The sequence below is a fragment of the Staurois parvus genome, unplaced genomic scaffold (assembly GCF_062004578.1).
Source record: "Staurois parvus isolate SC_StPar_1 unplaced genomic scaffold, SC_StPar_1.0 ptg000636l, whole genome shotgun sequence".
In the NCBI taxonomy this organism is placed as follows: Eukaryota; Metazoa; Chordata; class Amphibia; order Anura; family Ranidae; genus Staurois; species Staurois parvus.
In genome coordinates, this window is record NW_028318432.1 from 1,341,773 (window position 1) to 1,355,076 (window position 13,304).

The following is a 13,304-nucleotide window of genomic DNA, read 5'->3' on the forward strand; positions in this document are numbered from 1 at the left end:
CTATTTGTGGGAAAAAAGGACATAAATTTCATTCATGTACAACGTTGCATGGCCGCACAATTGTCAGTTAATGTAACTCAGCGCCATATCGCAAAAAATGGCCTGGTCAGGAAGGGGGGTAAATCCTCTGGAGGGTAAGGGGTTAAACTAATACCTAATAATCCTGCCTTTAGGGTTCTTGCTCAGGAACTTCATGATTTAAGCAATTTTTGTTTGTTTATCAATTGCTCTCTTGCATTGTGGAGAGGTTGGCGCTTACAGGCTGCTGGGGTAAAACTCGTGGAGAAGGCACTTTCTGTTATTATCACATTAAATAAACTAGTCTAGAGCAATCATGTGCCTCCATCAATGGAGTGAGTGCATGTGGACAGGAAGTGGCTGAAAAAGGCTAGAGGAGATCAGCAGCAATAGCATGCAAAAAAAAATAAAAAGCTTTCTAAACAAGGACATAAAAAAAACACAATGTATGTTTATAACACACAGTTCTTAAGAAAACTAAATGGCTCCCAGTTAGGGGAGAGGTACAGGTTCACTGCCACCATGGGTTTGAGGCAAAGCCTGAGGATTCGAGATTTGTGAAGATCTTGTTTTTAAACCATTGAACTATGGCCAGCAAGCTTAGGCTCACCATAGATGAATCATAATTCCCTCATCCACACACTTGGTGTGGATGGGGGAATACTCCCCACTGAGCTATTGTATGCTGACCTCCCTGCTGTCAGAATACAGCCCTGGTCAAAAGTTTTGAGAATGACACAAATAATTGTTTACCTGCAAGGAAACACATTCAGTCCTCATTGCTCTGCGCAAAAAGGGATTCACAGGCAAGGATATTGCTGCTACTAAGATTGCACCTAAGTCAACCATTTATTGGATCATCAAGAACTTCAAAGAGAGGTTCAATTGTTGTGAAAAAGGCTTCAGGGCACCACAGAAATTCCAGCAAGCACTAGGACCCTCTCCTAAAGTTGATTCAGCTGTGGGATCGGGGCACCACCAGTGCAGAGCTTGCTCAGGAATGGCAGCAGGAAGGTGTGAGTGCATCTGCACACAGTGAGGCGAAGACTTTTGGAGGATAGCCTGGTGTCAAGAAGGGCAGCAAAGAAGCCACTTATCCCCAGGAAAAACATCAGGGACAGACTGATATTCTGAAAAAGGTACAGTGATTGGACTGCTGAGGACTGGAGTAAAGTCATTTTCTCTGATGAATCCCCTTTCTGTTGTTTTGGAGCATCCGGAAAAAAACTTTCTCTGGAGAAGAAAAGGTAAGCATTACCATCAGTCCTGTGTCATGCCATCAGTAAAGCATCCTGAGACCATTCATGTGTGGAGTTGCTTCTCAGCCAAGGCAGTCTCACAATTTCGCCTAAGAACACAGCCAGGAATAAAGAATGGTACAAAAACATCCTCCAAGAGCAACTTCTCCCAACCATCTAAAAACAGTTTGGTGATGAACAATGCCTTTTCCAGCATGATGGAACACCTTGCCGTAAAGCAAAAGTGATAACTAAGTGGCTTGGGAACATCAAAATTTTGGGTCCATGGCCAGGAAACTCCTTAATCCCATTGTGAATTTGTTGTCAATCCTCAAGAGGCGGTGAACAAAAAAACCCCACAAATTCTGACAAACTCCAAGAACTGATTATGCAAAAATGGGCTGCCATCAGTCAAGATGTGGCCCAGAAGTTGATTGACATCAAGCCAGGGCGAATTGCAGAGCTCTTGAAAAAGAAGAATCAGCACTGCAAATATTGACTCTTTGCATAAACGTAATGTAATAGTCAATAAAAGCCTTTGACATACTTGTAATTATACTTCAGTATACCATAGTAACGTGACAAAAAGATCTAAAAACACTGAAGCAGCAGACTTTGTGAAAATTAATATATATGGCATTCTCAAAACTTTTGACCAGGGCTGTACATTGACCAGCAGGGAAAATCCAACTGGGCGATTGTATAGAAATGGATCGCTAGATCAACTTCTGGACAACTTCCCTGCTCATACATGGATAAAAATTCAGCAAATCCTCACTAGAGCCTCTTCTGTCAACAATAAGGAAGAATGGAGATATAAGGGGAATTCAGATAGGAGACGTAGAGCATAAAGTGGCGGCCTTTGCTGATGATCTGCTGTTTTATGTGGGGAATCCCAGGATAACACTGGCAAACTTAATGAAATTGCTGAAGGAATATGGGGAACTATCAAATTTAAAAATCAACTCAACAAAAACTGAGATCTTAAATATAAATATCCCAAAAAGCGAAAAAGAGAAAATACAAAAAGAATTTCCCTTCATTTGGAAAGAAAGAGATATAAAATATTTGGGAGTAAGGCTTAGTGCGGTGTATAAGAACTTGTATAAACTAAACTATATTTCATTATTAAATGAAGTGAAGGGGGAATTAAAAACTTTAGAAAGAGGAATTCCATCATGGTTAGGACGTATAAACCTGGTAAAAATGATAATCGTTCCGAAAATTTGATATAGATTTCAAATGATCCCAATTAAACTCCCGGAAGCCTTTTTTAAAGTAATAAAAAGAATGATAACAAGATATATCTGGAGAAATAAAAAACCGAGGGTGTCCCATGAAATACTAAGTAGAGATAAAGGGAAGGGCGTTCTGGGAGTTCCAGATATTAAGAGATATTACAAAGCAGTAATATTAGGGAGAATTTTTGACAGGACGTTCAATTTAGAGGGGAAAAGTTGGGTAAAAATTGAAAATTCACTTAGTGGAACTAATTTGAATAGAATTATATGGTTACGGGCACAATATAGAGGATTGAAGGAGGAATTAAGTTTGTACACTATAAATGTGTTAAGGGAATGGGATAAAATACACAAATATATGAAATGGGAATTTAATTCTATACTAATGCCAGTAAGAAATACAGAATTTTTTCCCCCAGGTAGAGAAGAGATAACAGGTAGATGGTTTATAAAGGAAGATGTCCAACTTAGAGATATAATGAGGGAAGGGAAATTGAAGACCTTTAAAGAGTTGGAAAAGGAAAAGGGAAATATTTTCACTAGGTTACACGAGTGGCATTATCACCAATTAAATTGTTTTTGGGGAAATCTCCCAAAACCCCTGAGAATGAAAAAGGACTGGAATTTGTTTGAAAGGTTGTTGGATGCACGGGGGGATAGGAAACACGGAACAGCTAAAATATATAGAATCCTCACAGAATTAGACACAAACACTAAACCAATGCACATAGTGAAATGGGAAAGAGATATGGGGGTGGTATTAGATGAAGAAAAACAGAAAAAATAAACAGATTAGTTCACGAAAATGTTAGTTTGAGGGTCGTAGAAACAAATTATAAATGTTTGACAAGATTGTCACATTGTTCCGAGTGTAGAATGTAAGATAAGTGGGGAGAAATCACAGTGGTGTTGGCGAGAATGTGGGGAAGTGGGGACAGTGTATCATATCTGGTGGGAATGTCCAAAAATTCAAATATTCTGGAAAACAATAGTACATTTAATAGAGATCATTATTGAAATGAACATCGGGTTAGATCCAGGAATGTGCCTGTTACATAGTTCAGAGCTATCAGTTAGCAAATATAAGAAATTAGGTTTAGGGTACTATTTGAACGCGGCAAAAAGCCTGATCCCTAAGTATTGGAAGAAAAACGAAATACCGAAAGAGGAGGAGTGGATAGAAACAGTAATCTGGATTAGTAAAATAGAGAAGTTATATTATATACAGGAAGATAAGTTGGAGGTATATTCTGCGAAATGGGAAAAATGGGAAAACTTTGTAGCAAATGTGAGAAAGTGAAAAGTAGAAAGTCATAGAATGGATAGATGGGGAGGATATGCTTGCTTTGGAAAAAAGATAGTGAAAAATGCAGAGTGGGGAGGGGTTCTGGGGGAGGGGAAGGGGGTAATGTTTTAAGAGGGGAAAAATAAAGTAATAAGAAATAATTGTATATTTATTATGATTGAGATGAAAATGTTTTTGTTATTACTGTGAAAAACCAATAAATATTTAAATTAAAAAAAAAAAAAATTTAGCAAATCCCCGCTGAACAAGCTAAATTTTGATCCATGTATGCCAGGCTGTAGAAAAGCCTTATGGGTAAGGCAGCCCTCTCACTATAAATGGGGATCATGTGGCAGCCATAGTTTCAGTGTACTTTTTTTTGTTCTCGTAGTAAAGGCTCATCCTGTGCTGTTTGTTTCTAGTAAATTTGGGCCGAGTCAAAGACCTAAAACAAGTATTCGTAATAAGAATTCTGATCTCACTTGTGATGTGGAGTTCCAGAAGTCCACCTATCACAAAAAAATAAAAATAAAGTTGAACAAATGTTCCCCAGCAGCACATACTGTACTCGTTTTCCTTCCACTCCCCTGCTGCTTTGTTCAGCTGCTAGGAGCTGAGGAGAATAGGAAGTCTTGTGTATTCTTGATTTAGTCAGAGCTTACACAGGGCTGAGGACAATCACCAAGAACCTGCACTGTCACATGTATAGAAGAGGAACGAATCATGTGCTTGCAATTCCCTACTTACCCATCAGTTGACAGATTGTGTGAGATCAAAGCAGAGGTGAGTATATGCAACTATGAAGGTGAGAAGGGTTGATGTAATTAAAGAAAACCTGTCACTTTGTACTACATGGACAAAGCACAGCGTTGTGTGAACCTGCATTAAGGTTCCTGATTAAAATTGTATTGACATTTATTTTTAATAAACCTTTGAAGGGAGAAAACAAGGTTGTGTTGTGATGAGAACTGGAAACAAAGGTGGATTGTGGGATGTCATTAAATGTGATGAGAAGGCTAAGTTTGTCTGCAAGAAGTGGGCAGAAGGAGTGACACCACCCCCAGTCCCTACAACAACGCCAGAGCCAAAATGCCCGACGGGATGGAGGACAAGCCCCCATATAAGCTCCTGTTACAAAGTAAGTAGCGAGATTACTATACATTTTACATTAGTGGGATGCACATTTTTGACAATGCTAAAAGGCAATCAGATGGTAAATTTCATTCTCCAGCCTGAATTAAAAGTCAGATGAAATTTGAGGCTTTTAGGGACTATATGTTGGGTGAGTCCTATACACCCCCCCCCCATCTTTCTGTCCGTACTATGAGCACCCTTGCTAAACAACTTGTGTGGAAGTTGCCATCATGCAGGGTAAGTGTGTTGTTTGTGTGCAGGCTGATCCTGGAGAAGGTTCACACAGTACCGTCTCTATTTTCAATGAAACTCAGTTGACATTTAAAAAAAGTAAAGAGTAAGCTACAGACATTGTCCACTGCTACGAAATAGACAAATAGGGCTACCAACGTTGTACATGCAATTAAAACCTGTGAAAAAAGAAATAATTTTAATGTGAATCTGTTGCCAGGCTATGGACATTTATGTGTTTACATATCCTTAACAAACAGTAAAAGTTCATTAAAACAAGCCCTCTGACCTATGTAGCTGCCTGCACTGTGGTGCAATTCATCCTTAAAGTTCAGAGCAGAATCGCTAAAGATTTTCTCTGCATCTTAGCTCCCCAACTACTAGCAGTGACCCAGCAGCTAAAGGTGTTCCTGCTTCCCTCCTAACAGTTCCATCTCAGTCTAGTTCCACCTTCCAACAGTGACCCAGCATTTCTCCTCCCAGTAGTGATTCACCAGCTCAGGTCATCCTGCTCCTTCTCCCAGCAGTGATTCACCAGCTCAGGTCATCCTGCTTCTCCTCCCAGCCGTGATTCACTAGCTCAGGTCATCCTGCTTCTCCTCCCAGCAGTGATTCACTAGCTCAGGTCATCCTGCTTCTCCTCCCAGCAGTGATTCACCAGCTCAGGTCATCCTGCTCCTTCTCCCAGCAGTGATTCACCAGCTCAGGTCATCCTGCTTCTCCTCCCAGCAGTGATTCACTAGCTCAGGTCATCCTGCTTCTCCTCCCAGCAGTGATTCACCAGCTCAGGTCACCCTGCTTCTCCTCCCAGCAGTGATTCACCAGCTCAGGTCACCCTGCTCCTTCTCCCAGCAGTGATTCACCAGCTCAGGTCATCCTGCTTCTCCTCCCAGCAGTGATTCACTAGCTCAGGTCATCCTGCTTCTCCTCCCAGCAGTCATTCACTAGCTCAGGTCATCCTGCTTCTCCTCCCAGCAGTGATTCACCAGCTCAGGTCACCCTGCTTCTCCTCCCAGCAGTGATTCACCAGCTCAGGTCACCCTGCTTCTCCTCCCAGCAGTGACTCAGAAGCTTAGCTCACCCTGTGCCCCTCCCAGCAGTGACTTATCATCTCAGCTCCCCCACTACACCCTTCAAGTAGCTGCTGTCACTGTAAGCCATTTACTTATCCATACAGTATTTATCTGTTTTTCTCATCACAGTATTATACAAAAGAGAACGATGAGAAAAAGTCATGGATGGAATCCCGGGACTTTTGCCGAGCAATAGGAGGAGATTTACTCAGCCTGAATAGTAAAGATGAAGAACAGGTGGTGTCTGCAATGACAATGTAAGTAGTAATATGTTTTGTGTAGTAATCTATTATATGATTTTAGTTATAGCAAATATTTTCAATTTTGATCATTATTTTATCACTTCATACATTTGATACATGAAAATCTTAAGGGGTAAATCACACAAGCTTTGGTTTCTGAAGAGCAATCTGCATTTGAATTGCTCTTCAGAGAGCATTTCACAGGCAGTGAAGAGGACCCCCGCACTAGTGTGCATTGCGCGTAGTTGCAGGGCCCTTGCAGTGCTGCCCTATTCACTTGAATGGGTCGTGATGAGCGGAAGGTAGTGCCATAGAAGGGGGGAAATGATTCAAAGTGGAACCATCTTTAAATTCTGCAAATGTATTCTAGGCACTGTAGTAGAAGTGCAGTATTGCTTTTTTTATTAGTAAGGAAATAAAGAAAAATAAGACAAGGTTTACATAGACGTATAACATTTGTAATCTTTCAGGCAAGCCGGCATGTACCGTCACATCTTCTGGATAGGCCTAATGAGCAGCGATCCTATTGAAGGCTTTCAGTGGTCGGACGGTTCAGCTGTAAGTAACTCTGTGTGTGTTTCTTAGATCTCATGTTTGACTTTATCATTTCACACATGTGCAGAAAGGAAACTGTTAACAAAAAAAAAGAAAAGTATAGTCTAAAAAAATAAATTGAAAGACCATGAACTGCCATTCGAGGCACAGTGAAAGACTTTTTGAATCAACATAAGCCTTTATATTGACTTTATTCTTGATGTCTGTACTAAGGCTTCAATAATTTTATACTATCTTCACGATTTAATAAAAAAATATTACTATAACAGCAAAAAAGATTACTATGCCAGCAATATTTATTTATTTTAGGTACTTATATAGCGCTGTCAATTTACGCAGTGTTTTACATATATATTGTACATTCACATCAGTCCCTAACCAGGGGCGGACTGACCATTTGGAAACTCGGGCACTGCCCGAGGGCCCGGGGTCAGTAGGGGGCCCCATGAGATGCCCCTGGTACCTTTTTCATAGGCTTTTTTGAGTTTGGGCAAGGACACAGGGGCTCCATGATCCCCTATTGCCCGGGGGCCCCATGAGTTGTCAGTCCACCCCTGTCCCTAACCCTCAAGGTGTGTACAATCTAAGGCACAGGTATCAAACTGGCGGCCCTCCAGCTGTTGCCAAACTGCAAGTCCCATGAAGCATTGCAAGATTGACAGTTACAAGCATAACTCCCTAAGGCAGAGGCATGATGGGACTTGTGGTTTCGCAACAGCTGGAGGGCCACCAGTTTGACACCCCTGAACTAAGGTCCCTAACTTACATTCATACATACATACACATACTAGGGTCAATTTAGACAGGATCCAATTAACCTACCAGCATGTTTTTGGAGTGTGGGAGGTGTTGGTTATGTGTTAGAGAAGACACTGGTAGCTTGTGATGAGGCAGAACACTGTTTTACTTGTGTGGCTTTAGTTATCGACATCCAGTACTGCCCATCAGAGGAGATGACTGCAGATGCACTCACCAAACCTTTGCCAAGGGAACGTCATTGTTTTCTACAAAAGAGACTAAATGTCATATAATTATGCACATGCCGTTGAGAAGGGGTGTTGGGAATACAACAGCATGTACTATATAGTATTGTGTGTTAATATCACTTGACCAGTAGATGGCACTGTACACTAAGGTTACTAGTTGTGCATGTGTGTAAAACATGTTAGTTCTCTCTCTTCCTTCCTCTCTTCAAAACCAAGATGTCTGCTGAAATGTGTTCTGTATGTTTGCAACTTAAGCCACACAAGTAAAACAGTGTTCTGCCTCATCACAAGCTACCAGTGTCTTCTCTAACACATAACCAACAGGAGGAAACCGGAGTACCCGAGAGGAAACCCACGCAGGCACAGGGAGAACATGCAAACTCCAGGCAGGTGGTGCTATGGCTGGGATTTGAACCAACGACCCTAGTACTGCCAGGCGGAAGTATTTATCATTCAGCCACTGTGCTGACCCTATAGGCTGTAAATGGATTTTATTGTGCAATAACCCAAAGGACCCAGATTTGGGTGGTCTAATGCAGTGCAATTCGAGGGGCTTCATTGCAGCTGAGCTGCACATGACTTGCTCCAGCCGCTTTTGCATGCCCAGAGACTTTTAGGCAGAGAAGCATCTCTAAAGCAATCAAAAAACCTGTCACCCAGGCCAAATATTAAGGCCTCATTTACACTTGAGCGTTGAATCTCAAAAACGCTCAACAAGCAAAAACCTACTGTTTTCAATAGCCCTTGTTCACACCTGAGCGTTCTGTCGCTTTCAGCAAAACACCTGTCGCTCAAAAAAGTACATTAGCTACTTTTAAGGCAGAATTGAGTGTTTTTGTCCTCCAAGACTTCAATGGAAACGCCTGAAATGTGCGACACAAGTGTTTTCTCTAGCTTTTGCTGCACGTTTTCAGCTCAAACAGCAGCTCTGCAAACTTTCCATTGGCAACATAAAAAATGCCTAGTTGAAAAGCACCTGACAAAAGCTGCAAAAAAAATTCTGCTCTGAAAAAATGCTCAAAAACACGAACATGAAAACATGACTCTTAGGTGTGAACATAGCCTAACAGAATCATTAGTGATGTTTTTTTTTTTCTTTTTAGCTAATTTATGAAAACTGGGCTTATGGAGAACCTAACAACTTCCAGGGCGTGGAACTGTGCGGAGAGCTGAGCACTGATTACAGACTGTCCTGGAACGACAGGCACTGCGAACATCCAGCAGACTGGATCTGTGAGCTAAAAAAAGGTATTTACTGTTATTTTTTTGAATTGCCGAATGGCAACATTGCATTGCGGGACCGCACAGCAACTGCAAGCTACTTGTTTGGTTTGCGGTTGTGGTGCGCAAACACAGATTTTTTTTTTTCATAGTAGTGTCTTCAAAATCAAGACTTGCATAATGTGCTTATAGACATTAATGATCTGCCCGCTGGATTGTGCATGCTCCAATAGTTAGATTGTTAAAGTGTTTGTAAAGTCATTCTTTTCTTTAGTTTTTCAGAGAATAGGAAGGCATTAGATCGACAATTTTTTATTGCTAAATAAATAGACATAAATAGATATACGTATCCTAAATTGAATAACAATTGCCTTAAAAAAGAGAGAGTCCCTTTAAATAGAGATTGCAACTTGAGTCCTCTGATGTTTAAAGTTCCTGATATTGTGGTGTCTAATGTCTTCTGCTAGCAATGGTAGGGCCCATAAACATTGATGAATGGTGTGCATTGTCACAAAGACAGAAGGCGAAGGGAAATCCAAAAAGTTTACAACTTTCTATTTATTGTGGGGAGATTTCATTGCATTTCCTGTTTTGTCTCCAGGACCAGTAAAAAAGTAAAATGAAATCTTCCAAACAGGATACATATGTAAACGGGGATTGCACCACAGCTCTTAGGTATCGCCATGAATGTTGGAATGAGAGCAATAACGTTCAGGCCATTATTCACCATTATCTCTAAAATGATCATCTCTAAAAACATTTAACGCTTCACCTATGGATAACATTGCCGTTTCAAGGGCATGCGCAATTTTAAATCTTGACATATTTGGTATCTATTTACTCGATACAACATCACATTATACTTTAGCAAACAAATTGGCTATTTTTATGTGTTTTCCTTTTGCCATTTGTGTCTCATTGTGAAGATTTCCCTTCACTTTCTGTCCCATAGTTGCAACAGCAATTGAGAGGAAATATCTCAAAGTGAAGGCATCCCTGGTTGTCCTCTGGGTGACTAAAACTAATGTCCCCATTGGATGATTTCCTCTCTATTCCTGTTCTGGTGACACCCCAAAATTTGGAATTTTCTTGCATTTTTGCTCTCGCCGATACCTTGAAGGCTAATGGGCATAGCAATTAAAAAAAATGAACATGGCCAGTGATCTTGTTTTAGGCTAGGTTCACACCTATGCAGGTTGCAGTTGATACATTTTTCCAGTGTGTTTTGTTTTTTTTGAACAAGCATTTTTTATGCTGTTTTTTTTTTTCTGGACTAATAGGAAGGTATGACAGTTCTGTTCATGTAGTGCAATGTTTATGCAGCTTCAGGGGCGGACTGACCATTTGGAAACTCGGGCACTGCCCGAGGGCCCAGGGTCAGTAGGGGGCCCCATGAGATGCCCCTGGTACCTTTTTCATAGGCATTTTTGAGTTTGGGCAAGGACACAGGGGCCCCATGATCCCCTATTGCCCGGGGGCCCCATGAGTTGTCAGTCCGCAACTGTGCAGCTTTAATACAACTTTACACTTTCTGACATTTAAGTAGCATCAAAGTAGCATGAAAGGCGCATCAAAGTAGTACAGGAATCCTTGTGTCCAAAGTTGCATGTTAGGGTTAAGGCCTAGGGTTAGCTGTAATGGTTAGAATTAGGGTTAGAGGCAGTTGTTAGAATTTGCATTTTAACACTAATAATTACCGCTAACCCAAACCCTAACTCTAACTCCCACCCAGGGGCGGACTGACTACTCATGGGGCCCCCGGGCAATAAGGGATCATGGGGCCCCTGTGTCCTTGCCCAAACTCAAAAAAGCCTATGAAAAAGGTACCAGGGGCATCTCATGGGGCCCCCTACTGACCCCGGGCCCTCGGACAGTGCCCGAGTTTCCAAATGGTCAGTCCGCCCCTGCTCCCACCCTGACCCTAACATTTAACCCTAACTCTAACTCCCACCCTAACTCCCACCTTAACCCTAACATTTAACTCTAACTCCCACCCTGACCCTAGCATGCAATTTTGGGTACATAAAGGTTCCTGCACGACTTTGATGCTGCTTGAGTGCCAGAGAGTGTAAAGTCACATCAAAGTCACTTAAAAGTTGCACTACATGAACAGAACTATCATTCTTTCCTATTCGCCAAAAAAACACATAACACATAAAAAAAAACACATAAAAAATTTAACACTTGCGTTTTTGGTGCTGGTCCATTGAAGTCTACTACACGCAAAACACAATCTGCTGCGGGAAAAAAAAATCCCTGACCCTCTCCAAAAAATGCAGCGACTTAAAACGCACAGATGTGAACTAGATCCATAGGAAACTATGTTAAATGGACTGTGGTGCATTTCTGCAAAATGCACTAAAAACACATAGGCGTGAACCAAGGGTTAATAGGATGATGGTCATCCTATTGCTCGTGGGTGCTATAACAGCATTGCTGTGTTGGGTGCAGGAAGCAAACGGCGAACAAGCGTGTAGGGCTTCTGCAAAAATCATAAGTGTGCCTTTGAATAAAATAAACCGCTATTCGAAAAGGGAAATCCCAAAATCAACATTTTCAGAAAATAATTCATTTTATATTAGCAGATCATTTGATGGGCATTTCATGGTGAAAAGGCAGCAAAAGGCCAAAGAACTGATCATTTGCGGCTTTTGTAAACATGTCTTGTTGTCACTGTGTTGAATGCAGAAGCACATCCTGAACATCCTATGCCAGTGCTGGTTCAGCGCCATCCCATCCACAATGGATGGCTCATAAAGTTTGAACAACGCCCCATGATGAGAAGTATGGGATTTCTGGTATGTTGCTGACATCTAGTGGTTGAGATTGTTTTTCCAAGAAAAAAGAACCTCATATTTTCTAAATTTAAAGTGTTGCTAAACCCCGGACCCTGCATTCACTATATCTGGTCTCCCAGGACCCTGCATTCACTATATCTGGTCTCCCAGGACCCTGCATTCACTATATCTGGTCTCCCAGGACCCTGCATTCACTATATCCGGTCTCCCCGGACCCTGCATTCACTATATCCGGTCTCCCAGGACCCTGCATTCACTATATCCGGTCTCCCCGGACCCTGCATTCACTATATCCGGTCTCCCCGGACCCTGCATTCACTATATTCGGTCTCCCCAGACCCTGTATTCACTATATCCGGTCTCCCTGGACCCTGCATTCACTATATCTGGTCTCCCCGGACCCTGTATTCACTATATCTGGTCTCCCAGGACCTTGCATTCACTATATCTGGTCTCCCAGGACCCTGCATTCACTATATCTGGTTTCCCAGGACCCTGCATTCACTATATCTGGTCTCCCAGGACCCTGCATTCACTATATCCGGTCTCCCCGGACCCTGCATTCACTATATCTGGTCTCCCAGGACCCTGCATTCACTATATCTGGTCTTCCAGGACCCTGCATTCACTATATCTCGTCTCCCCGGACCCTGCATTCACTATATCTGGTCTCCCACAGTACACAGAACATGGAAATGCAATTATTTTAGTAAATATAAACTGCTAAATACATTTTCTAATCAGCAGTTAGAGCAGTCTTGTGACTTCTATCAGTGTTCAGCCAAGCACTGATTAAAGCTTGTAGGAAGAGTTTTCATTCTTTCCTGATTTTCCTATGAGGCTGCATACCCCCTGACCCTCTGTCTGGACAGTGCTGATTGGCCCTGTGCTGATCACTTGCACACTCCCAAGGAAAAAAAAAAATCTCTCGCAATACATATCAAACTGAGCATGTGCAGCTTGCCCCCAAGGCTCTGTTCTGCCAGCAGATGGATTGGGGACAGTAGAAGAAGGGGATGATCAGAGAAGACAGGATCAAACAGCCTTTTTACACAATGCAGAGGATTAACCCCTTAGGTTCCACAATGAGTATAGCAAGCATGGTGTACTGCATATATAGACTGATTTTACTGTTGTAGGTTTAGTAACATTTTAAGTATAACTAAAGGCAAGACCTTCTATGTAGTCTTAGAGTGGAGGCAGATTAGAACACCTGTCGAGTTTTTATTGCTCTCTGTGCCCCTATTAGGGAGATTTACCTTCTCTATTTGTCCTGGTGGCC

At 41.8% G+C, this 13,304-nt stretch overlaps 1 protein-coding gene across 1 annotated transcript in view; it reads left to right on the forward strand.

The window, feature by feature from the left end:
- The window catches only part of LOC149449092 (macrophage mannose receptor 1-like), a 155,581-nt gene that overhangs the window by 93,154 nt on the left and 49,123 nt on the right, over positions 1 to 13,304 (forward strand). The window contains exons 12-15 of the mRNA XM_089693714.1: positions 4,721 to 4,920; positions 6,350 to 6,477; positions 6,933 to 7,020; positions 9,107 to 9,251. Of these exons, the coding sequence (XP_089549840.1) occupies positions 4,721 to 4,920; positions 6,350 to 6,477; positions 6,933 to 7,020; positions 9,107 to 9,251 (561 nt within the window). The remainder of the gene's footprint in view (positions 1 to 4,720; positions 4,921 to 6,349; positions 6,478 to 6,932; positions 7,021 to 9,106; positions 9,252 to 13,304) is intronic.